General features: G+C 40.6%; 1 protein-coding gene across 5 annotated transcripts in view; it reads left to right on the top strand.

Moving 5' to 3' along the window:
* Window positions 1-27505, top strand: part of LOC126291665 (zinc finger protein 22-like) — a 108410-nt gene that overhangs the window by 28589 nt on the left and 52316 nt on the right. For 3 of the 5 annotated variants that reach the window (XM_049985244.1, XM_049985247.1, XM_049985246.1), the window contains exon 3: window positions 3005-3067. In XM_049985244.1, coding sequence (XP_049841201.1) covers window positions 3005-3067 — 63 coding nt within the window. The remainder of the gene's footprint in view (window positions 1-3004; window positions 3068-27505) is intronic. The other 2 variants (XM_049985248.1, XM_049985245.1) reach the window with 1 other exon arrangement.

Below are 27505 nucleotides of genomic sequence, written 5' to 3'. Positions count from 1 at the left end.
TTGTCATGTTGTAGGTGAAAGCTGGTTATCTTCTCTGGCGTTACCCTGGAAATTTGAACTTTCAGCTTAGTCAGTGTCATCTTCTAGCAAGCTGAATTGACAATTTCTCCACACTCCAGGACATCCAAAAGAATCAATCCCTGGCTGTCCCAGGAGACTATGCCCATAACATCGCCTGCAGATGGCTGCATCTTGAATTTCTTCTTTGATGAAGAATTTGCATGTCGCCATTCCATGCACTGTCTTTCAGGTTCCGGCTCATAGTGGTGACACCACGTCTCATCTGAGATGACAATGCTTTTCAGAAAATTGTCACCTTCTGCTTCATATTCGTCCAGCAGATCCCGACAAATTTCCATTTCATGAGTTTTTTTGTTCTTCTGTGAGCATCCCTGGGACCCATTTCACACAGACTTTGCGATAACCAAGATGTTCTAACAATGTTTCCTAGGTGTTACACCCAACATTCAGCTTTGCCCACAATTCTCCGCCAATCAACATGTATGAGTTGATCAAGACGCTCTTCATTGTGAGGGATGACAGCTGTGCAGGGTCAGCCGGGTCATGGCTTGTCATGCACACCATTTTCACCACCTTGAAAGTGCCATATCCATTGCCTCACACTGCTCACATCTATTGTATCTTCTCCATACACCTTTAGCAAGTGTTGATTGATTTCAGTCAGCGCAATTTCTTCAGCAGTGAAAGACTAAACCCCATATCGCTGTTTTATACATGTGTCCATATCAGACTTCATTTTAGAACACTCTTCTGCTGACACCAAGTACCACAGAACAACAGAACCACTTGCAAATGAAAGAGGAAGCTTCAAGTATTAGCACTGCACCAACAACAACTGGCGTGGACATCCAAAGTCACCACAAAAAAATAGGAGGCGTTACTTTCAGACTGAACCTCGTGGATTGTCTCTCTTTTCACCTCTCATTGCTTATGTCAAATAATCACCACATTGGCTACATAAACTGATGTGTTTCCAACTTGTGGGCAGTAGATAAGCACCACCATCACTGCCACTGGCCCTGATGTAGACTTAAGCCAAGGGAATGTTATAACTCTTGGGAAGTCAGCCTTGAGGAAACATGTTCTTAAGCACACTTAAAAGTATTGGTGCGGGGACTGAGTGAAGCATTTCACAATAATTATACAGTTTACAGTGAGATAGGAAACAATCAGGATTAGAGAAAATTCAGACACCATGTTTTGAAAAGTCCTCCATTGTGCGGAATCCAGAAGAGTGTAAAACAGTTCAGAAATACAGTGAAGCACCAAAGAAACTGGTACAGGCATGCATATTCATTATGGTGATATGTAAACAGGCAGAATATGGCGCTGTGGTTGGCAGCGCCTGTATAAGACAGCACGTGCCTCACGGAATTGTTAGATCGGTTACAGTGGCAGGTTATCAAGATTTAAGTGAGTTTGAATTTGGTGTTATAGTCGGCGCATGAGCCATGGGACACAGTGTTTCCGAGGCAACGATGAAGTGGGGATATTTCCATATGACCATTTCATGATTGTACTGTGAATATGCAGTAAAACATCAAATCTCTGACATCGCTGTGGCTGGAAAAAGATCCTACAAGAACGGGACCAACAGTGACTGAAGAGAATCGTTCAGCGTGACAGAAGTTCAACCCCTCTGCAAATTGCTGCAGATTCCAATGCTGGGCCATAAACAAGTATCAGCATGTGAACCATTCAACAAAACATCATCGATATGGACTTTTGGAGCGGAAGGCCCACTCATGTGTGTCCTTGACAAAACAAAGCTTTACACCTCACCTGGGCCATCAACACCTGTTGATGTCTGGAGACATGTTGCCTGGTCATTTCAAATTGTATAGAGTGGCTGGACGTGCATGGATATGGAGACAACCTCATGAATCCATGGACCCTGCATGTCAGCAGAGGACTATTTAAGTGATGGAAGCTCTGTAATGGTGTGGGGCGTGTGCAGTTGGAGTGATATGGGACTTCTGATATGTCTAGATATGACTCTTGACAGATGACACGTATGTAAGCATCGTCCACTGTGCATTCTGATGGCCTTGGGCAATTCCAGCAGGACAATGTGACACCCTACACATCCAGAAATGCTGCAGAGTGGTTGCAGGAACTCTTTTCTGAGTTTAAACACTTCTGCTGGCCTGGAAACTTCCCAGATATGAACATTATTGAGCATAACTGGGATGCCTTGCAACGTGCTGTTCAGAAGAGATCTTCATCCCCTCGTACTCTTACGGATTTATGGACAACCCTGCAGGATTCATGGTGTGCATTCCCTCTAGCAATACTTCAGACATTAGTCCAGTTTTTTTGGACCTTCAGTGTACTTTCCTACAGTATGTTGTTAAGCATTTGATATACTCTATTTACATTTTTAAAGCTACATCCTGAGCTTGTGCTTTATTACCACAAATTCTTCTATTTTGGATTATTCAGTTGCTGTTCAACAAATGCTAGTTCATTCATGGTTTCTCTCTAACAGAAGAAGATATTTATAATGTTGTATCATGAAAGGTTATGTCTACTGAACAAGGTCTGCTAACAAAGCAATGCAGATTGCTACTAGAAGTGATGACATAAGTTGCAGAATGAGTGGCCAAGAAGAAATTCATTTCATTTAGTTTTATATTTGTGAGAGGTTTAAATTTGCCTGTCCTAAGTCTAAGGACACTTATAAAAAACAATTTAGATTCTTGCAATCAGAAAACAATACATGTTAACTCAAGTTTAGTCCCACTGACTAAATCTATGTATGTATAGCATAAGTAAGCTTTCAAACACTGGCTTAAATGCCAACTACCATCCAATAATAATAAATTGGTTGAAGCTTCAATGAAACAAAACAAAATGTAAATATACATCATGTAATTCCGCAGTACATAAATCTAGAACTTTTCACATACTTTTTTATGAGTTATGATTTAATCTCAGACCATTGTTTGTAGTTTGTCTTCACTTATCAGTTTTTCTTTTTCAGAAGACTGCGCCACAAGATGGTGGAAGTTCTGTCAGCAGTGAGATGATTGTCAAACAAGAACCAGTAAGTAGTATTAACATGAGCAATCATGTTGTTTGTTAAGACCCAGAAGCTCAAGAATAAACCCAGGAATTCTGTTATCAAGAAAGGAAAAACAGAAGACTAAATCCTTCTGCAATCATTTATTGTCCAGCACAGTCACATAAAATATAGAATATAACTGACCTGTTTTGGCACTTATGAGGCGTTTACAATTGGTCTTGCTTTTGTGTGAAAATGTGATACATTGGACTGTGTGTGTGTGTGTGTGTGTGTGTGTGTGTGTGTGTGTGTGTGTGTGTGTGTTTTATTACTCCCCATATAAAAACTACACTATGTAAATTTCATACATGTACCTACCTTAATTGAGAAAGATTCAACAAGGCAACTTACTTCCACCCCTCCCTCCCTCTTGGTTGAGAATGCTTTCACCTCAGGTTTTGCAATTTCATTGCCCTCATGTTTCATTAGTTAGTAATGAAAAATGAATTATTAATTTTCTTGGTCAGTCTACCAACTGGATCTCCCTCAACATGTTTCTTCATAATTTCACACCCCAGAAATCTTTGACAAACAGAAGCATTGGAGCTCTGTTTGATTATAGGTGGTGTTATTGAGATGTTTTGCTAGTATCAATGAACTAGTATCTCTTATTTAGGACATATTTGTTTCATACACAGATCAAAAAAAGTTTTGCATCATCCCGGTTCCCACAACTCCTAAAGATAGACATTGACTGTGGATATTGTATCAGAGACACAGTCCCTTTGACTGTTCAGAGATGTCATTAAACCCGCCCAAATATGTAAACAACCATGCATGTGCAGTGCCTATTAGATGGAGGGGGTCTGACAGCTGATCAGTTCCAGTCATTCCACCAGGAAGGAGGTACATGGCTCGTGTTGTCTGTAGTTCAACCATGCCTTGATGATCAACACCACAGTTCGATTGCATCTGCTTTGTTACTTTGTCCAGGTGTCTCAGAGTGAACCAAAGTGATGTTGTTCAGACATGGAGGAGATAGAGAGAGACAGGAACTGTCGATGACATACCTCACTCAGGCCGCCCAAGGGCTACTAATGCAGTGGATGACTGCTACCTATGGATTATGGCTCAGAGGAACCGCAATAGCAAGGCCACCATATTGAATAATGCTTTTCGTGCAGCCACAGGACTTTGTGTTATGACTCCAACTGTGTGTAGTAGGCTGCATGATGTGCAACTTCACGCCCGACATCCATGGCGAGGTGCATCTTTGCAACCACAACACAATGCAACGCAGTACCTGATGGGCCCGACAATGTGCTAAATGGATCGCTCAGGACTGGCATCACGTTCTCTTCACTGATGAGTGTCGCATATGCCTTCAACCAGACAATCGTTGTAGATGTGTTTGGAGGCAACCCGATCAGGCTGAATGCCTTAGACACACTGCCCATTGGGTGCAGCGAGGCGGTGGTTCCCTGCTGTTTTGGGGTGGCATTATGTGGGGCCGACGTACGCTGCTAATAATCATGGAATGCGCCATAATGGCTGTATGGTATGTGGATGCCATCCTCCAACTGACAGTGCAACCATATTGGCAGCATATTGGTGAGACATTTGTCTTCATGGATGACAATTCACGCCCCTGTCGTGCACACCTTGTGAATGACTTCCTTCAGGGTAACGACGTTCTTGACTAGAGTGGCTAGCATGTTCTCCAGACATGAACCCTATCGAAGATGCCTGGGATAGATTGGAAGGGAACAGGCATACTCATCGTCAAGATTGTAACATGCCATTTCAGTAGTGTGACATATCCACTAAATGGTTTTTCACTATTTTTCTGATAGTAGTCTTATTGAAAGACGTATGTACTTTACTATAACATAAGTCTTCATTTAGCTGATTGTCTTAAAGTTGGCACCTTTTTCTCTTCTCAGGGGTATAAGTGTGTCCACAAGTTTTGGCAGCACAAAAAGAATATACAGTTTCCAGGACTGTGAGTGTTTGATGAATCACTAGCTGTGAAATAAATAAAACATCTACAGTCTAAACTCTCAATACTTTTTTTTTTTTCTCTTTCAGTAAAATTTGGTTGAAAAAATGCGGAACATGTTGTGGGACATCAAGGAATATTCTTGCTTCAGCCTCTATAGTTTCATGAAGTTTTGTTAGGTGGTGGTACTATACGTTGCCTTCAAAATTGCATCTGTAATGGAAGTGTGTTCCAAGCAGGAGGTGTCATTGAGTTTCTTTTGGCAAAAAACACGGCACTGCAGATATTCATAGGCACTTCCAGAACATGTACAGACTGAACAAAAGCATGGTGAGTTGTTGGGTGAGGCATCCGTCACCCTCAAAACAACATTGCGGAAACCTGTCTCATCACCAGTGTTTTGGCCAGCTGTTCACAGCTGTGCGCCTGACTGGGTTGCTCACTGTCTAACAGAAAATCATAAAGAGTGACAAATGACTGTCAGTGCCAAATTGCTTGTGCATGATGAGGCTGATAGTGACAACTTTTTGTCAAATGTTGTCACAAGTGATGAAACGGGTTCATCACTTCAAACTGGAAACAAAATGGCAATCTGTAGACTGACACCACACCATCTCTCCTCTGAAAAAAAAGTTCAAAACTGCACCCTCAACCAGTAAAGTCATGGTGATCATCTTCTGGGACACTGAAGGGGCAATTCTGTTTAATATCCTCCCTCATGGTGTAGCAATCAGCTGTGAAGTGTGTAGTACTACCCTCAGGAAATGGAAAAAAAAACGAGTTCAGTTTATTCATCACCACAAAACTGCAAATGAACTTCTCCTTCTCTATGACAATGCAAGTTCTCACACAAGTCTGTGCATCCAAGAGGAGCTCACAGAACTTCATTGGACTGTTCTTCCTGTGGTGCTTCCCTTTCTTGCATGCTCGTGTGTGAGAGAGGGGAGGGGGGAGGGGGAGAGAGAGAGAGAGGGGGGGGGGGTGGCATGGGGGAGGGAAGAGAGATGACATGGCTGTAACACACTCAGCAGGGAACACTGTGTGGTGGATCTGTCAGTTTGTTGTGATCTAAGTTACTTTTTACAGTTCCTCAAATACAGTTGTCTTTTTCTTTTGTGCTCGTGGACCGCTACTCTGTACCATAGCTGTGTATGAACTTATTTGTCTTGACTTTGTCTCCAGGCAGGATGATGCTGTAAGAGAGTGTCTTGCTATTTCCAGCTGCTGAATGTCGAACACATCTTAAATGATAATATGCTATATCGCTTCAGCTAATTACACCAATTGTGAAAACAGATCCAAGTATCAGTAACTCACAATTTCAAATAGATCATTTGATATCTCTGACCACAGTGAACTCCGCTTAAGATATAAAATTTATGGTCTTCATTTGTTTTGAGTGTTTACTTTGTAATATGTCTGTTTTCTCTGAGGTGTTCAGGACACCTTCAAGGGGTGTCATCAAGGCATAAATACCCACGTCCAGCAAGTGCTACGGTACTCACTGAGACGCACCGTGCCTCTGCTGTGTTACGTCATTGCGTACGAAGAATTTGCACAGATCACAGATCAAGATTTGACAGTATATTTTTTGCACTACATAAAATGTTTAGAAAAGACACAACCATCTTTCACCAGGATGAGTGTCACAAATAACCCACGTCACACTACGTTCCTCATGCACACTAGTGCCCAGATCTCACAGCTTCTGACTTCCATCTATTTCGCCCAAAGGAGGACACTCTCTGGGGGAAGCAGTACATGGATGATGGGGAGGCTATTGATGCAGCAAGATGTTATCTGTGATGTTGACCAGCAGAGAGGTATTATGCAGGCATTCAGGCCCTCCTCCTGGCTGTTGCATTGAACAGAAATTGTGTTGAAACACAGGGTTTTTAGCCAATAGACTGGGTGAATGACATGGTGTATTGAAATTCTGAATAAAATTGTCTTTCTTTAAGAAAAAAAGTGTTGCGTTACTTATTGAATACCCCTCATATCTAGTTATAAATTCCAACCAAAAATGTCTGCCATATGCAGCATCTCAAACATGACTTAACTATTCCACATTACAACTTTGTATACTCTGTTCATTAAAAATGTGGGTCATAGTTGTCTCAAGGTTGAGCTGTATACCGTTTGATTTATTCCCTGATGCAGTAGTGACCACTGGATGAACTACGCTGGTGATCCTGTGGTTAAATGCTTGAGGGCAGACACTTAATCAGAGTTAAAAATTATTAAACATAAAAGATCAGGGAAATCACAGTAATATTGTGTGCTACACTCCGGATTTATATTTTAAGTAACTTGTTTAGTCAGTAAGATGCAGCTTCCTACTGAATGCTGGCCCTTGATGAAATAATATGAGTTCATCTAGTAAGAATGTCATATTTGCAACTTAACTAGCAGCACACAAGTGATGGTAGTCTCTGCTTAATAAGCCCAAATCATTAAGTGTGTTTATACACCACTTCTAACCCCACGCTCAGATGCATAAACTGAAGTCCATGTATAACAAAATTACAGTCTCCTGTTCTGACAGTCACAATTGCAAGTCTCTGTTCAGAATCTGTTGCTTGGCTCCCTTCCCAATAGTGAAAACACAATTTTCAAATGGTCATAACCGAAAATAAAAAAAATTAAAACCTCTCTGTCGAATGGCTGTAATATTATTCCCCTTGCATTTTAGCCACTCCCAAGAACACATCTCCCACCACCGATGTCAAAAAGCTTTAGGCAATGAGATCTACATAACACACTTCTTACTATGCACTGTCACATCATGTGTAATTGAAATGGAACTAAAATGAACTGGATATGTAAATGAAAATGGAATTGGACAACCATTCCTACACTAATAATTCTAAAATTAATTTGCATATGTCACATGAAACATTACTTAGAAGGGGATGTGCATTTGCCACACTTAAGAATCACATACCGTCATCAGGGTAAATAAGCTAAATTAATTTGATACACTAATAACTACATACCACTTCATTTATAAGTGTATGTTTGGAGTACTTTCTAATATGACACACTCAGTGTAGACACTTATCATCATAGCATGTTTAGTAATAATGTAATTTGCCATTTTATTTATACTTTTGACAAAATTAACTGCAAATTGTTTATTTCTTGTTCATTAAGTACATTCATGACTAGCTTGTTTCAGCATATGTGCAATTTTTAAATGTTCCTGTTAACATTACATTTATATATCATTTTATTCTATGTCTATGTAATAGTATTTTGACGTTTTATCTTATATTAGGCTTACACTAAAAAGGAGTGGTGTCCATAAAACATCTTGCAACCTAAGTTCTTTTATGCACTGCATTGTTAACATAGGTCATATATTTACTTTATACAGAAATTTTGCGTCATTTTTTGACAGTTATAAAATGCCAGATCATTCCAGTGATGCTTTATGTTTACAAGTAAATTATATTCACAAGTGAATTATATCTTAAGTAATCATATCTTGTATACGTAAAAGATGATTGGAATATTTTGTCATTTTACGAGTGTCAAAAAATAACACCATATATCTATAGAAAGTAAATACTTAACCTGTGTTAATAATATAATACATAAAAGAACTTAGGTTCTAAGATGATTTTCACTCCATCTAAATGTAAGTATAATATGAGAGAAAATCTCATAGTACTGTTACATTGACAAAGGAATGGTCTATAATTTTGTAGCTCTCGAAAAATAATTTGAAATTCTACTATTGTTCTGCTATAGAATGTAAATATGTGTCCTGTATTATCAGTGTAGTAAATGAAAGGAATTATGTTATTCTGTGTGTGTGTTTGTGTGTTTTGTTCATTGTGCCTGTCTGCCGGCACTTTCCCACTTGGTAAGTCTTGGAATCTTTGTTTTTAATATATTTTTCCCATGTGGAAGTTTCTTTCTACTTTATTTACATCAGAATTATGTTCCAAGATATTTTATGGACATCACTCCATCTACACATAAGTATGAGACAAAATCTCATAGTACTATTACATAGATGTAGAATAAAATGATATATAAATGTACGTCAACAGGAACACTTGAAAATGGGACACATGCTGAAACATTCTTCTAATGAACAAGAAACAAACAATTTGCAGCTAATTTTTGCTACAAGTATAAGGAAGATGTCATAACATGACCTTGTACAAGCTTCAGGTACAGTAGAGAAAAATGTAATTTGCATTGCTGCTCATGATAATGGCTGCTGTGCAATGCCATTATCCGATATTATGTCTGCCTTGTAAAACAGCATAGCTTTTTATTTATAGTGTGAATGATTACATTGTAGAGTCCAGTTAAGCTTGCAGTTACAGTTGGTACCTATGTACATAGGATTGCATTACTTGGACACCTCTTAAGCTTACCACATCAACATTCATTGTCTCTCAGTTTAAGTTATGAGAGCGTTCATTATGTTAAGAGTCTTGTAGTTCCAAATAACACCTAGCTTCAGCCATCTGCAGTTCTTGGCTCCTCTTTCAGCTTAAACCTGTAAGTGCCGACCACTTAAGGCCACTCATTCACTCCCACTAATCCCTCCCTTGTCTGTAGGCCATCATCGTAGCTACCTCGGTATAACCTATTAAAATTTGCCCAGCCTCCACTCCCACACAGAACAGTGAACAGTTTTCTATAATAATTCTACTTTGGATGCATTTCTGAAAGGGAACTATCCCTGCCATTCTTAAAAAGCTTAAATTAATGGTTACACGCCTTCATCACTCTGGCCTTTCTACAGCACTTGTTAGGACTGTTTGTTATTGTTCATGCTTCTGTGTATAACTGCAGTAGTGGAACCTTACCTAGTTCCCGCAGCTTTAACTTACAATTATGCCCTTCATGGTATACAGTCACTGTAAAGAAACTTCTAAAGAAACCAGGACTATTTAATATTACGTGTAAAACTAAGCATAGCATTGTAGATAAACAGATGCTGAATGAAACACATTTGGCTGTCAAGAGGACAATGCCAGAAGCCTTTAGTGACTACCACAGCAGAATATTGTCAAATGATCTTTCATAATGCACAAAGAAATTCTGCCTGTATAAAGGCTTTTAGTGCCACCAAAGTTAATGTCCAGTTCCCAATGAATGAGACAGGAACTGAAGTTGAGTGTAGCAAATCAAAAGCTAAAATGCTCATCTCTGTTTTCAAATGTTCCTTTACAAAGGAAAACCCAAAGTTCCCCTGTTTAACCCTTGTACCACAGACAAGATGAGTGAAATCAGTATTAGTGTCAGTCATATTGAAAACAGCTGAAATCATTAAAACTGAGCAAAGCTCCAGGGCCTGATGGAATCTTATCAGATTCTATACTGAATTTGCAGCTGAGTTAGCCCCTCTTGTAACTATAATCTATCGTAAATCCCCCAAACAAAAAACCACATCCAGTAGTTGAAAGAAAGGATGGGTAACACCCATCTACAAGAAGGGTAGTAGAAGTGATCCATAAAACTACCATCCATATCTTTGACACTGATTTGTTGCAGAATCTTATAACATATTCTGAGTTGAAACATAATGAGGTATCTTGAATGGAATGACCTTCTCCATGCCAACCAGCATAGATTTCAAAAACACCGATTGTGTGAAACCCAACTTGCACTTTTCTCACATGATATACTTAAAGCTTTAGCAGTCAGGGAGATGCAGTATTTTTTGATTTCTGTAGAGAATTTGACTCAGTATCACATCTATGTTCATTGTCAAAAGTTCTGTGATGTGAGATAGCAAGTAAATTTTGTGACTGGATTGAGGTCTTTTTTTAGTAGGGAGGACACGACGTGTTGCCCTGAATGGAGAGTCATCTCAGAGGTATAAGTAACTTCGGGTGTGCCCCAGGGAAGCGTGTTAAGACCCTTGCTTTTCATGTTCAATACTGATAACCTTGCAGATTATGCAGTTCTCTATAATGAAGTACTGTCTGAAAGAAGCTGCATGAATATTCAGTCAGATCTTGTGATAGGATTTCAGAGTGGTGCCAAAGATGGAAACTTGTTTTAAATGTTTGGAAATGTAAAATTGTGTACTTCTAGAAATGAAAAAATGTAATATCCTATGACTATAACAGCAATGAGTCACAGTTGGAATCGGCCAACTCATACAAATAGCTGGGTGTAACACTTTGTAGGAATATGAAGTGGAATGATCATACAGACTGAGTTGTGGGTAAAGCAGGTGGTAGACTTCAACTTACTCGTATAATATTGGCGGAGTGCAATCAGCCTCCCAAGGTGATTGCTTATATATCACTCATGCAACCCATTCTAGAATATTGCTCAAGTGTGTGGGACCTGAACCAAATAGGACTAACAGCAGATACTGAATATATACAGAGAAAGTCAGTATGAATGATCACAGGTTTGTTTGACCTGTGGGAGAGTGTCACAGAGATGCTGAAGAAACAGACTACGCAGACATTTGAAGGCAGACATAAACTATCCGGAGAAAGTCTACTAACAAAGTTTCAAGAACATATCCCTCACATAAGGATTGTGAGGACAACATAAGAATAATTACAGCAGGCGCAGAGGCATTCAAACACTCATTCTTCCCAGACTCCATATGTGAATGCAACGGGAAGAAACCCTAATAATCACTACAATGGAACGTACCCTCTACCATGCACTTCCCAGTGATTTGCATAGTGTGGATGTAGGTGTAGATGTAGATCTAAAACTCAACAGCAGCCTGAAGCTTCCTCTTCAGCCTTGTCACTTTACAGCATGCTCCTACATATACAGAATTGACGTTACAAAAATTGAATGAGGACTGAACGAACACTTAACACTGAGCTTTGTGGCTTCATCCACATATATTACATAAACTGGCACTAATTTAAATTAAGTATATACATTGTTGGTTGTCTGCTTATTGTGAATTACAGTTAAGGTTATGCAAATCCGAACAGTTGGGCGATAAATAAAGCTTGCTTCTGATTTTAATTTCTGTATAGAGTAGTAGTTTTGCTGATTGACAAAGATTATGTCCCACAAACATACAATTCCGTAAGAGCAAATACTAAAATACATAAAAACATTAATTATTAGTAAATTATGCTGATTAACAAGTCTTAACATCTTTTTGACAATATTATGTTTAACACTTCATGCATAACTTCTGCTTCTCTGCCTAGAAATTTGAGAAGTTTAAAATGTTCCTGTCTTATTACATTTCATATATGGTAAAGATCTTTAATGAATATTACATCTTGAAACTACAATGGAAATCAGCTAAATATACTGCAAAATGTTTGTTTTATAGAGCAACATTGATATCTAAAACAGATAATTGACCGTAATGAGTATATATATATATATATATATATATATATATATATATATATATATATATATATATATATATATATATAAAACAGAAAGAAACTTCCACATGGGAAAAATATATTAAAAACAAAGATTCCAAGACTTACCAAGCGGGAAAGCGCCGGCAGACAGGCACATGAACAAAACACACAAACACATACACAGAATTACGAGCTTTCGCAACTGGCAGTTGCTTCGTCAGGAAGGAAGGAAGGAAGGAGAGGGAAAAATGAAAGGATGTGGGTTTTCAGGGAGAGGGTAAGGAGTCATTCCAATCCCGGGAGCGGAAAGACTTCCCTTAGGGGAAAAAAAGGACAGATGTACACTCGCACACACACACACACACACATATGCGGGTGCGGATGGATATGTGTGTGTGTGTGTGTGTGTGCGAGTGTACATCTGTCCTTTTTTTCCCCTAAGGGAAGTCTTTCCGCTCCCGGGATTGGAATGACTCCTTACCCTCTCCCTGAAAACCCACATCCTTTCATTTTTCCCTCTCCTTCCTTCCTTCCTTCCTGACGAAGCAACTGCCAGTTGCGAAAGCTCGTAATTCTGTGTATGTGTTTGTGTGTTTTGTTCATGTGCCTGTCTGCCGGCGCTTTCCCGCTTGGTATATATATATATATATATATATATATATATATATATATATAAAATAGAAAGAAACTTCCACATGGGAAAAATATATTAAAAACAAAGATTCCAAGACTTACCAAGCGGGAAAGCGCCGGCAGACAGGCACATGAACAAAACACACAAACACACACACAGAATTACTAGCTTTCGCAACCGATGGTTGCTTCTTCAGGAAGGAGAGGGAAAGACGAAAGGATGTTTCCTGAAGAAGCAACCATCGGTTGCGAAAGCTAGTAATTCTGTGTGTGTGTTTGTGTGTTTTGTTCATGTGCCTGTCTGCCGGCGCTTTTCCGCTTGGTAAGTCTTGGAATCTTTGTTTTTTATGTATATATATTAAGTCCAAATGTGTGTGAAATCTTATGGGACTTCACTGCTAAGGTCATCATTCGCTAAGCTTATACACTACTCAACCTAAATTATCCTGAGGACAAACACACACACCCATGCACGAGGGAGGACTCGAACCTCCGCCGGAACCAACTACACAGCACATGACTGCAGCACCTTACACTGCTTGGAATGAGTATACACAATGACCAATGTGACTATCATAATTTATTTATTTATTTATTTATTTAACCTTATCAGATTAGGGCCATCAGGCCCTCTCTTACATTGGACCAGTGTTCCACACATGCAGCATTTCACACATCAGAGTTACATCATGACCATAGTTTAAATGAGAATATTAGCTTACTCTAGTGGCAATATGAATAAAGAGTAGTGACTAAGACCTAATAAAGTAAATGCGGCAGTATTTTTACAACAGGTGCTATACATATAGATTATGATAAAAGCAATAATAATAACAGTAAAAAAAATGTAATGATAAACATGACTAAGACTTAATAAATTAAATGCTGGCAGTATTTTTAAAGCAGGTGCTATACATACAGATTATGATAAAAGCAATAATAAGCAATAATAATAACAGTAAAAAAAATCAAATAATAATGACAAACATGAGGAGGATTGGCAATAGTAATGAAGGTTTGTGCAGATGTACATAATATCTTGGTGTGTAAAGTAAATGTTTACTAGTTTAGCGTGTTTTGGGGAATGGAGATTTAAGGAGGGGGAAAGAGGGAAGTAATGAGGTGAAGTGCATTCATGTATAGAGGAAGGCATTACTGTTGCTTAAGTAGATGCGTCATTAACTGTTTTTTGAAGCTGGACATGTTTTTAAGTTCTCTAACATAACGAGGGAGGTTATTCCAGAGTCGGGTTCCCGCTACTGTAAAGGACTTGGAGAAGCTGACTAAGCGATGCAGTGGAGCGGAGAGGATTTTATTATAATGGGAACGTGTGTTCCTGTCATGTTGTTCCGACATGAGCGTTAGGGACGAGGAGAGATATGAGGGACAGTTTACATTTATAAGGCAGTAGATGAGACAGTGTGTATGGAAATCTCTGCGTTTGTCTGCACGCAGCCAGGACAATTTTGCATATGCTGGTGAAATGTGATCAAAAAGTCGAACGTCACAGATATATCGGACACAGGCATTCATGACTGGTTCTAGACGTCGGGAATTTTCCTGAGAGAGGCCTTGTAGGATAATATCGCTGTAGTCAATGATTGGGAGTATAAGCGTTTGTATTAATTTCTTTTTCAGATCGAAAGGGAAGAGTTTTTTATATTTTTGTAGGACATGAAGGGATGCTGATGCTTTTTTGCACACTGCAGTTACGTGCTCTGTCCAATTTTGATTTTCATCTATTATTACTCCCAAACTCTTTGCTGAGGGAGCGAAGTTAATATTTGTTCCATTTAGGATAAGAGGTGGTACGGATTCCCGATGTTTTGGGCTAATGAGCTTAGAGTGACCAACAAGTACTGTTGATGCAGTGTTAATCAATTCCGAATACATCCCCTCTTTCTGCTGCATTACAAGTTCTTATTTTTTATTTCAACTGCTTTGGACCTGCCATTCACCTGGAGTGATGCTGTTTCCATATGCTCAGTTGCTCAGTCATTTGTGCTGGTTGTGTTTTGTGTTTATTTCTGTGATCATGTCTATGTGGTGTTCATACTTTCTGCTCGCCCGTAGATTGACTTACAAAGTGAGTTTTGCTCCCTCTTCCAGTATTCGGCTCCCTGGCTTTGTAGTTGAACCACCATTGGATGGTGTAGTTACATTTGTGCCAAAGCGATGGTTTTGTGGCATTGCCATGCCCTGTGCAGATACAAAACTATCATAAAGTACAACAGCGTAAAACCAAAAGTTCATTTTCTAAAATACAGGTAACAGTGTTCTAAATTCTCTGTAGGAGAATTTTTTTTTCACCACTGTTGCTTTTCTAACTCATACATATCAATTTGTCTGGTGGCTTCTTAAACCTTTTAACTAGTACATTCTATGGTACCATTTCTATCTTAAAGACTACCCCAAACACAATCTTGCTATTACAGAGGGCTGGAATGCTGGAGTACTTAAAAGGAGCTAGTATGAGCTGCTGATGCAAGTCTCCTTTGGCAATGACCACCACATGTGTCCTCATTTTGCTATATTCACTTAACAGGCTGTTAACTGCTCTGACATTTCCTTGCTGGAGCTAAAAATAATTTTGTACCACTTCCTTTGGTTTCCAGCACAATCTTCTTTCTGTTGAATGCATATTATCACTCAGCACATTCTATTGTAATGTGTCCAGGGCCTGACCCACTGTTGGCATACCAGCTCTCTTCCTGGTTCTGCCTCTGTATCTGGCATGACTTGATTTTTCCTGTGGCAGTGGGAATAACTATTTAAAAATTTCTGATTTTGTACCCCTTACTATTTTGTGCCATAACACTATTACATTTTCCAGGCAGTCACACCAAAGCTGTGTAATTGTTCTTGAGGACAAGCATAACCTTACATTTACATACTTCAGTAGCCTTTGCCTTTTGTGCTACTGCTAAGTTCTGATTAGCTATTTTTCCACCAGTGTCAAACGCTTCAAATGGGTCAATATAATTTACTGCATTAAGTTCTTCCCATTTGACTTTTAACTTTCTGCGAAATACATTCCAGATACTTCACCCACCAGTCAGACTTAAATGTTTTGTAAACTTCTGTAGTAAGTGGACTCAAGTGAGACCAGAGTTCACTAACTGACCGGGCTGATGGCATCAATGGGGAGTCACTGGTACACGCAGACACACACAACAGTGACAGCCGACAACACAGACCACACAGCGAAATACCAAGACCAAAGAGCAAGACCAGATTGGATATCAAGCTGTAGCAACTATCAGCGACCAGAGCATTGATGAATAGATAAATGATCATGAGCACTGTTGGGACACAACTTCAGTCTGAGCCCCTGCACTGCTTGCTTTACAGGAACACTGTGAACACTGATAGGCTCGTGGGGTGGGTGTGGCCCACACATAGCGCTCTGGCAGCGCCAGCAGTGCTCGCAGATTACAGGGGCGCTGCCTAGCAGCTGTTGTCTACATCCATGCCTTCTGGTGGGCTGTCAAAATCGCGTGGCTGGGATATTAGATTCCTCCACCCACCCCCCACTGCCCCCCCTCCCCTCCACTCAAAATGAGCATGTAGGGCTGAAGCACACTGGACAATGTTTTGGGAGGTGAACAGGTGATGTCCCATCAGTAGAGGCCACCAACAGGTAAAAGGTACACAGGACTTTGGGCACTGCACTGAGGAACTGCAGTGTGCTGGATGACTGTAGAGCAGGGGGAGGCTGTGGTGATGTCTCAAACTCCATATCCGTGCCCACATGAGCTGTCGACTATGTCCTGGAGTGCAAATGGTACTTGTTGAGGTGGAAGGGCATGTGAAGGGGGGAACTCCTAAGAGAGATCCATCACTGGAGGGGTAGGCTGGAGGCAGGGACAGAATTGTTCAAGTGCTGGTGCTCCAAACCTCTCTTGGTACCAACCATCATAAGGCACTGCCCTTGAGTGGCCACTACTGTAGCCAGCACCCGTGAGGGTTTCGCCCTATAGAAACTTGCTCAAACAACTGAACCTGTTGAGTCTGGGGTCTCTTGGGTTGGGGTGCCAGGAGATGGAGGAGGATCTGCAGCTGTCAACAATGGAGGAGTTCTGCTGGGCTGTGGTCATGGAGGGGTGGACCTGTAAGTGCTCAGGAACATCTTGAGTGCTGCTATCATCGTAGATGCACCCATGGCCTTCCACATTTGTTGTTTAAATGTGCACGCCATCCACTCTGATTCACCATTGGAGTAGGGGTGAAACAGGGCTACATAAGTGTTTGATGCCATTGGCAGTGCAGAACTAGTCAAAGGCCATAGTTGTGAACTGAGGCCCATTGTCAGTTATGTTGCTGCGGGGAAGCCCTTCAATGGCAAGAATCTTCAAAAGGGCATTGAGTGTGGCAGCTGTGGTGGTGGATGGCATGCTGACCACATAGGTGCGGTTTGAATAAGCTTCCATGACAATGAGCCACATTGAGCCAAGGAAGGGGCCAGCAAAGCTGAGATGAATATGATCCCATAGGCGACAAGGAGTGGGGCAGGGGAAAAAAGGCTGAGGTGGAGCAACCTGATGGTGAGCACATGCAGAACAGCAGTGCACTGTAGCCTCCATGTCCTTGTTCAGTCCTGGACAGTCCTGGCCCCACAAGGTCTTTCATGTATGACATACTCCAATGCCTGCGATGGAGGAATTCCAAGATGTGAGTGCGTAAGGTAGTTGGGATGTCATCACAATGGGTACCCACCTCAACAGCAGCAGGAGGACATTCGAGATGGTGTACAAATGATGAGAGGCAAGTCCAGGCCTGGAGCTCCGGATTAGCTGACTTTGAAAAATAAGTGGACCACGCAAGAAGTATGTAGCATATAACATGCCACAAGGCAGATTCACAGCACATGTCCACTGCAATGTGAGTAGTGGTAATGGGAAACCCATCCAAGGTGTGTTGTCATGCCACGTTGATGTGAAAATAGATCTTCAGTTGGTCAAATGCTTGGTCTGGTCCTGAGGCGAAATGTGAGAAGGCATCCCCATTTGAAAGTCGTGCAATTGTAGGAGCTAAGGAGAAGAGCCCAATCCAAGGCTTTGGGCCATCTTCTGTGGAAGCTGAGCGTGTGACCCAAAGAGTGCTACTAATGGTTTATGGTCTTTAACAAGGGTAAACTGGGTTCCAAAGAGGCATACATGGAATTTATTCACAGCAGAGATAATTGCTAATACCTCTTCCTTAATCTGGGAGTAATAGTGTTGATCAGGTGTCAGCATTTTGGGTGTATAGGTGATTGGTTGCTCCATACAATCATCATTATGGTGTGCCAGCACTGCACTAATACTGTAGGGAAAAATTTCCGCAGGCAAAACGAGGTATTATGGGGAGAAGAGGGTGAGACTGGGAGCAGAATATACTCTTCAGCTGTGGGAAGCCCTGCTCACAGGCTGCTGCCCACAAAAACGGAATGCCTTTCTTCCTCAAATGGCTGGGGGGTGCATAATGTGTGTTGCCTGCAGAAGGAACTTAGAATTCATTTTTCTCAGAAAAGCCTGCAACTCCTGGGGTTTTGAGAACTCAGGAAAGAGTCGATAAGGGAAACTTTATGGGCAGTGGGATGAGTCCCGTCTTTGGTGTGCAAGTGAGCAAGGTAGTCCACTTTTTCTAAAAAAATTGGCATTTGTGCAGACAGCACTTGAGCCCTGCATCACACAACATAGTAAAGAGGGTACTGTGGTTATGCAGAGAGGGTACTGTGGTTATGCAAGTGGTCTTGGTGTGTAGTACCCATAACAATTAAGTCATCAAGGTAATTGCTACAAGCTAGGATGTACATGGTCAACTGTTCCAGGTATTTCTGGAAGATTGTCGGAGCAGAAGATATCCCAAAAGGCAAACACTGGTATTTGCTTAAGCCAAAAGGCACAACAGTGTGTTTCAATTCCTCGTGTAGTGGAATGTGTTAAGAAGCATTAGCAAGGTCTATTTCAGAAAAAAACATGCACCTCCAACAAGCTTTGAGAACAGATCCACTTGACATGATGTGGGGTAGGTTTCCACCAGAGCCTGGGCATTGATCGTTGACTTAAAATCTCCACAAAGCCTGACAGAGCCACACGGATTGTAGACCACAACCAGGGGTGTGGCCCAAGCACTAGGTTTGACCAGTTCTATGATCACAGTATCATGAAGGCGATCATAGCCATCTGTAAGGAGACTGGAAGAGGGTGTGCTCAACAGTAATGGGGCACTTCATCTGGAAATTAAAAAAAAAAATGTACCTCAAAATTGGTGGTGCAACCTAGGCCAGGCTCAAACAGAGAAATGAAAGAGGCAGGAAGATCGTCAAGTCCCTGGAAGGGGACCGTGTTTGAAGCCACCTGAACTTCATCCATGATGGAAAACCCAGACAGCAAGAAACCATCCAGGCTGAAAAAGTTGCCAGCTGAATGACTGTTGACAGCATACAGTTAGTGGCCCTGTAGCCATCTTGTATGTTGCTGTATTTGTGAATTGACCTCTGAGGGGAATAAAGCTGTCACAATGTGCGAGAAGGCGGGCCCAGTGCTGGGTAACACAGATGAGTGTATGCCAGGAAATTGACTGGGGAAACCATTGCTCCCGTGTCAACTTGGAAACAAAAGTCATGACGAGCAGTTGTGACATCAATAAACAACTTGCGGATGCAAGGATTGATCTGGGAAACGATGGCCTGAAGTTCATGCACCGTCCTGTGATGCAACTTAGGAGTGTGGTTTTACTGACCTGACACTGGATGGCAGACAGTTTGGAGATGTCCATCCTTTCCACAATGGGTGCAGTGCACCCAGCAGTCTGGGCAGTTTGCGTGTTGGTGCATCACAAAATGTCAGGACAAGTAAGAAGACCCTGCTGTTTGTGCCAATGCAGCTGGACTGGCTGCTCAGAGGTCATTGACAGTCTGGAAGTGACGAGTCACAGCACTGCTGTCAGGAAGAAGGCTTGCAAGAATTCCATCCCCGTGGTGGTGGTTGAACCACTGCAAGCTGGGGACAGGCCATAAGATGTTCATTTGCTGCCTGCATGATCTCGAGAGAGTGCACAATCTTCACTATGTCATCCAAGGAAAGATTTTGTAGCATGAGGGCTGCAATGTGAACTTCTGGATCAAGAGCCAATTGGATCATTATGTCACAGATCAGGCAGTCAGAATATGAGGTTTTGCAAGTTGGGTTGGCAAAGGTGAAATCACGATGGCAACTCAGACCATGAGTGATAAGATTGGTCCATTTGCTTTTGGTACTCATGGAACTTGAGGCACGATGCAGCCACATGTAACCATTGTGAATAATAGATCGAGAGCAACTAACACATTTCTGGGTTTGAGAGGGGAATTGACTTCATAAGTAAGAGAAATGGCTCTGGGGAAGCCCAAGAAAGACTGTTGAAAGGCATCATCAGAAACCCAAAAAGTGGCAAAGTGCTGTTTCACCCACTGCAAATACGTGTACCAATCCTCCTTGGTATTGTTAAATGGTGGAAATGTGGAAGGGAAAGACTCCGTCTGGGAGGTAACTACAGTCTGGATGTCTTGTGAATCTTGTACCTGTAATCGTTCTGACAGAAGCTGAATTTCCTGATCAAAAGGTTCATTTGCTGCTGAACTGCTGTTGGATGTGCTGTTGCTGTTGGATGTGTTGTTGCTGTCACTGTTCCACGAGCTGTATAAGTTTGGCGTCCATAATGCACTGTTAATCTTTTACCTCATCACCAATTCTAGTAACTGGAATCGAGTGAGACCGAAGCAACCCAGCTGATAAGCTGATGACATCAACAAGGAATTGCTGGTACATGCAGACACACACAACAGGGATGACTGACAACACAGACCACATGGCGAAATACCAAGACCAGAGAGCAAAACCAAACTGGATACCAAGACATAGCAACTGTCAGTGACCAGAATAAAGAAGAATAGATAAACGATGACAAGCAATGTCAGAACATGGCTGCAGTCTGAGCCCTTTCGCTCCTGGCTCTTTAGGACCACAGTGAGTGCAGATTACAGGGGTGCCACCTAGAGGCTATCATCTACGTCCATGCCTTCTGGTGGGCTGTCAGACTGGCATTGCATAACTTCTGAAAATCATTTCCAGACTGATTTGTTGTTACAAAATTTAGTTTTTCATGACTTTCTGTGTCCAATCCACAAAACTCAGCTGCTACTGATGACTCAGGTATCTCATTTTACTCTCTACAGATACAGTGTTCTCATTCAGAGCAAGAAAACTGTTTCTCTCTCTCCATAAACTTCATCTACTGCATTTCCAAGATCATATATAGTGGCTACATTCTCTTATGTACCGTCAAATGGGGTGATTTCGGACACCGGGGTGAATTCGGACAGTATGGCTTATTTGCTCTTTGCCACTGCATAGAAACAAAGCGTTACTTATTTCAACATCTGTGCGCCAGTTGTTTTAAGTGCAAGAATGCATTTATCACCTTCCACAATATTTATTTTGCATCAATTGTTTCCCTAGGTGAATAATTGATTAATAGTCTCAGTGTTAAGAATTCATGCATTATCGTAAAGTGGAAACTTTCTATTGTTGCGCCGAGCGGGAAGTTATTGTAACCGTAATTGTCGATGCACTCAGTAGCTAACAGCATTGAGACAATTTCTGTACAAGTTTGTCGAGTTTCTCGTGCAAGGTTATAAAATAACGACAGTTTTTGTAAAACTATGTACTGTGTGGGGTGATTTCGGACAGTGCCAAGAACGTATAAGAGCAAGAGAGGTACTACAGTCGGTGTAATTATGACCCAGAACTTTTAGATAAAACAGTTCATGATTTCAGAGTGGTAAATTATTATACAGAAAAGCATGTGCTTTGTATGGTATACCTAAATCAACCCTACAAAATAAAGTGCAGGAAGCACATCCGAAAAAAGTGGGAGGACAGCCAGTGCTAAATAAAGAAGAAGAAGAAATGTTGCAGCAAGGTATCTTGATGGATGCACATTGGGGATTTCCCTTCACTAAATTGGATATTAGATATTTATTTAAAGGCTACCTTGATAAATCTGGCCAAAAAGAGAAGAAATTTCGCAATAACCTGCCAGGAGGAGAATGGGTGCATTTATTCTGCAAAAGACAGTCAGAAGATCTTTCCATTCGCTTAAGTGAAAATATTAAACGAGCTCATGCAGAAGTGAACAAAGAGACTGTTAAGATGTTTTTCTCCGATATCAAGGGAGAGCTGGAAAAGCTCCCACCACATGTAAAATGTCACCAAAATCAAATAAAAAAACATGTAGGATTTAAAAAAAAAACTGTCCAAATTCACCCTCTATATACTGTAACATCGGACAGAGATTTAAAAAACACGTGTCCAAAATCACCCCAATCCATGGGGCGACTTCGGACACTATTTAACTGCCTCAGATAAATATACCTACACATACACTTTCTGGTTATGGGATATTTTATTCGTTACACATATACTCTACCACTTCCATAAAAAACAATTTAATCTAACAATATATACAAAAGTTACAATCAAAATAACGACAAAACCATCTGAAATCATCCTGTTTGATGGTACTAATTACATCTGATACTTCAAAGTTTTCAACATTATGTAAATTGAAGGTGGAGTGGAAAGAAAGAGAAGGAAAGGTACTATTGATATCAGTGGCATTGAGACTTTATGCAGAATCGGGCTTGACAAGTGAAAATGTGTGCTGGACCTGGATTCAAACTCAGGATCTTCTGCTTACTCGACAGTTACGTTAACCACTGCACCACCCGGACATAATGTTTACTGCAATTGCATGGACTATCTCTGCACGCCTCTCAGCTGACCCACATTCCCACCTATCAGTCACAGTCCATGTCCTCCATGCTCACTACTTTGATATTCCCACAGGAGATCAGGCATAATAGTGCATCTGCACTGGAGGTGGTGCCTATATTGCCCAACAATGTGAATCAATTATATGAATCTGTGGTGTCTGTTCTTTCGGACATGTCTGGAAGAACTGACTCCATGCATTCATACAGTTTTCAACATTATCTACAGCTCCCAAAAAGTTACTTTTTGATTAAGAGCTTGAGTTTTGTATTTTGTTTTGTTGAATTTGTTATCTAGCTCATTGTGTTTTGAATTTATATTTGCAAAGTGATGTTGCAATTTTTCTCAAATGCAATAATATCACTATTCACTACTTCTTTTCCAAAAAAAATTATATCATTATAGCTTTGTGATATTACACAGATTGTTCCAGAAATTAGATTATTTGTTTCAGAAATTAGATTGTTTTGTGACTCTTAATTTTGTGCCAGAAAGTTGTTTTCCTAGATCATTCTTTAACTTATTATAGCTTTTGACTAGCAACTTTTTGATGTCCCTCATACACTGTTCTTACACTATTTTATTTGCTGATCTCCTTTTAATTATTGTGTTGGACATTTTCAATGGTTACTAGTAATGGAAGTTCAAACAAAAACTGTTTCACATGCAAAAGGATAGTCACAACTATTAAAATTTCTTTCACTGTTCCTACTCTGATTAAGTAAGGTAATTAAAGATGCCAACTGAAACTAGGTACTTAACCTACAGTGTTGTCCAGTTATGTCATTTTCATTGTCAGGTATTATTGTTCACAGATTGTAATTACTTTTCAGTTTCAACTCCATTTTACGTCCAGTTTAAATTTATTTTAGATTATCTGAAATAAAGTATATGAGGGATTAAGATTTCTTCACACAATATTAGTATCCCAGAACTACATCCCCACATGCAATGCACATCTTCAATAATGTCTGTACAATGGCATCCTCATTAAATGGATTTTCATCATTTTTCTAAAAGAAGTATAAATGAAAGGCATGTCCACTTTACTAAAATATAAATTTTTACCCAGCCAATTTTCTTGAAGTTGGATTAGTTATTTCCTCTTGGGGATGTGGCAATATCCACAGGTCTCACCGGTACAAAGAAAATACTCTGTTTCCAGATTCTGAATGTTTGATGAATCACTAACTGTAAAATGCCTCCTGTCTTTTAAACTCTTCAAACTTCTGGTTGACAAACTAAACATCCATTTATTCTAGAGCTCCAAATTCCATCCAAACATTTCTGTCTTCTCCAGCATCTCGAACTGTTTCACTCGAGACTTCCCACTAAGTGCAAGAAAGGACAACCATAACATATAAGATCAAAGATTTTATTAATTTTTGTCTCTGACAATGAGATTCCAAATTAACTCTAAATGAACAATTTTTAAGTAAAGATTAATGTATTTTAGCAGAAATATTGCAAATAACTTTCTAAAATTTACAGTTATTGTGTGTTTGAAATTAGTTGCAGCTTTTTATGCCTCACCAGAGGGTCATGGTACTGTTGCCATGGTAACACCTATGGTGAGCTGCCTTTTGCCTACCACACTGCCAACAATGTGGTTGATAAAGCACCTGTTTCATGCCGTTGATGAACAGTACCACAATTCGTCATGCATTCGACGCATTTATGCTCCTCAGCTCTTGTTACGAACTGGTATTTCTTCTGTTGAAATGCTCTGCATTCATCAGGTGGTGTGAATTTTTTTGTGTTGTTTTAATAATAACAGTGGATCATGTGAACATGAGATCCACAATAAACGAAGTTGTCCAAGAACACATTCGCTGGTTGTGACGATATCGAACTTTGTAAGGGGAATTCTGATCCATGGACATGGTTGTAAATTTTTGTGCTTTGAGCACATTTATTATGAACTCAGTTGCAGTAGTCGAGGAAAAATTTTAGATGTTAAAAGGAATGTGGAAAGCTGCTGCAAATACACAAGAAATGCAAATTTTAGAAAGTTACTTGGAATATTTCTACTAAAATACCTTAATCTTTACTTAAAAAACTGTTCAGTTAAAGTATATTTACTGCTCTACGATACTGAGAATTGAAAAAGAGTAGGAAGGGAAGGAAGAAACAGCAACATATCCTTTACTAGAAACTCAGGACAAGAGAAGAAGTTAAGACAGATGGGTAACCAAGAAGGACATATTCCAGCAGGAAACCATTTGCAGAGGTGTATTCTTATCATCAATGCAAGGAATACTCTACTTTAAATAAACTTCTCTTCAGCCGCAAAAAACTAGAGCTGTTCAGAGTACGTCATCACTTTGAAATTGTTTTTACAAGCTTTGTTTGTGACATGAAAAGTTGTGTCTCAGGCATTTATGATGGAGAGAAGTGACATTGTGGCCTAAAGAAAGCAATATCTGCCTGTCATGAGGTGTGTATTCTATGGTTCGACGAGACATAAGTTAATTTGTGTCACAAACTGACAAAGCTGTGGACAAACCTCAGCACAAGGAAGAAGAAAGCTCTGTTAGGTAAGGGTGGGAGAATAATCATCCATCATGCTGGCTGTGCTTGTGTCTTCATTCCAGACTGTTTATTGCTGTTCTGTTCCAGCAAGCAAGATGACTATCATGATGGAATAAACACCAAAGTTTTCATGGAGTGGTTTTCTAATGTTCTGCTGCAAAATATTCCTCCAAATTCAAAAATGGTAATGGACAATGTGCCATATCATTCTGATGTGATGGATAAAATTCCAACAATGCAGTGGAGGAAAGTGGATACTTTGCTCTGGGTACAAAGAAATGTTCCTTCAGATAAAGTTGATTCTGACAGAAATAAGGTGGATTTAATGGAGCGTGTAGCGCTGAAAAAGCCAAGAATTTCACACTATCAAGTTGCCAAACTGGCTAACGCTAAAGGGCATGGTGTAATCAGGCTTCCTCCATATTGTGCTCATTTAAATTCGATTGAAAATATATGGGGCCAGGTGAAAGGTGGCTTCATGACATGCTTCTCATGAATCAGTGCATGCATCCCGGCCAGAGGGGATGCAACATCATACTGACAATGTAATAAAATGAAACACCTGTAGCCATCATTTTAGTTCAGTTAAGCCCTGAAGATGGTGTCCTAAGTGACCGAAACTAGGTGCAATATACAGTACTAGCCATTAAAATTGCTACACCAAGAAAAAAAGAAGATGATAAACAGGTATTCATTGGACAAATATATTATACTAGGACTGACATGTGATTACATTTTCACGCAATTGGGGTGCATCGATCCTGAGAAATCAGTACCCAGAACAACCACCTCTGGCCGTAATAATGGCCTTGATACGCCTGGGCATTGAGTCAAACAGAGCTTGGATGGTGTGTACAGGTACAGCTGCACATGCAGCTTCAACACGATACCACAGTTCATCAAGAGTAGTGACTGGCGTATTGTGACGAGCCAGTTGTTTGGCCACCATTGACCAGACGTTTTCAGTTGGTGAGAGATCTGGAGAATGTGCTGGCCAGGGCAGCAGTCGAATGTTTTCTGTATCCAGAAAGGCCTGTACAAGACCTGCAACATGCAGTCGTGCATTACCCTGCTGAAATGTAGGGTTTCACAGGGATCTAATGAAGGGTAGAGCCACGGATCGTAACGCATCTGAGATGTAACGTCCACTGTTCAAAGTGCCGTCAATGCGAACAAGAGGTGACCAATACATGTAACCAATAGTATCCCATACCATCCCTCTGGTATGGCAATGACGAATACATGCTTCCAATCTGCATTCACCGCAATGTCACATAACATGGATGCAACCATCATGATGCAGTAAACAGAACCTGGATTCATCTGCAAAAGTGACATTTTTGCCATTCGTGCAGCTAGGTTCATCGTTGAGTACACCATCACAGACGCTCCTGTCTGTGGTGCAGCGTCAAGGGTAATCGCAGCCATGGTCTCAGCTGATAGTCCATGCTGCTGCAAACTTCATCAAACTGTTCGTGCAGATGGTTGTTGTCTTGCAAATGTCCCCATCTGTTGACTCTGGGATCGAGGCGTGGCTGCACAATCCGTTACAGCCATGTGGATAAGATCCCTGTCATCACAACTGCTAGTGATACGAGGCTGTTGGGATCCAGCACGGCATTCTGTATAACCCTCCTGAGCCCACCGATTCCTTATTCTGCTAACAGTCATTGGATCTCGAGCAACGCGAGCAGTAGTGTCGCAATACGATAAACCCCAATCGCAATAGGCTACAATCCGACCTTTATCAAAGTCGGAAACGTGATGGTACGCATTTCTCCTCCTTACATGAGGCATCACAACAATGTTTCACCAGGCAATGCTGGACAACTGCTGTTTGTGTATGAGAAATCTGTTGGAAACCTTCCTCATGTCAGCACGTTGTAGGTGTCGCCACCGGTGCCAACCTTGTGTGAATGCTCCAAAAAGCTAATCATTTGCATATCACAGCATCTTCTCCCTGTCGGTTAAATTTCGCGTCTGTAGCGCTTCATCTTTGTGGTGTAGGAATTTTAATGGCCAGTAGTATAATAAAATAACATCAAAAGCGGGGTCAGGGATTTTCTCTGCCTCGTGATGGCTGGGTATTGTGTGATGTCCTTAGGTTAGGTAGGTTTAAGTAGTTCTAAGTTCTAGGGGACTGATGACCATAGCTGTTAAGTCCCATAGTGCTCAGAGCCATTTG

Source organism: Schistocerca gregaria, chromosome 9 (genome assembly GCF_023897955.1).
Source record: "Schistocerca gregaria isolate iqSchGreg1 chromosome 9, iqSchGreg1.2, whole genome shotgun sequence".
Classification (NCBI taxonomy): domain Eukaryota; kingdom Metazoa; phylum Arthropoda; class Insecta; order Orthoptera; family Acrididae; genus Schistocerca; species Schistocerca gregaria.
The sequence above is the reverse complement of the archived record's forward strand: the minus strand, read 5'-3'. Positions and strand labels throughout refer to the sequence as shown.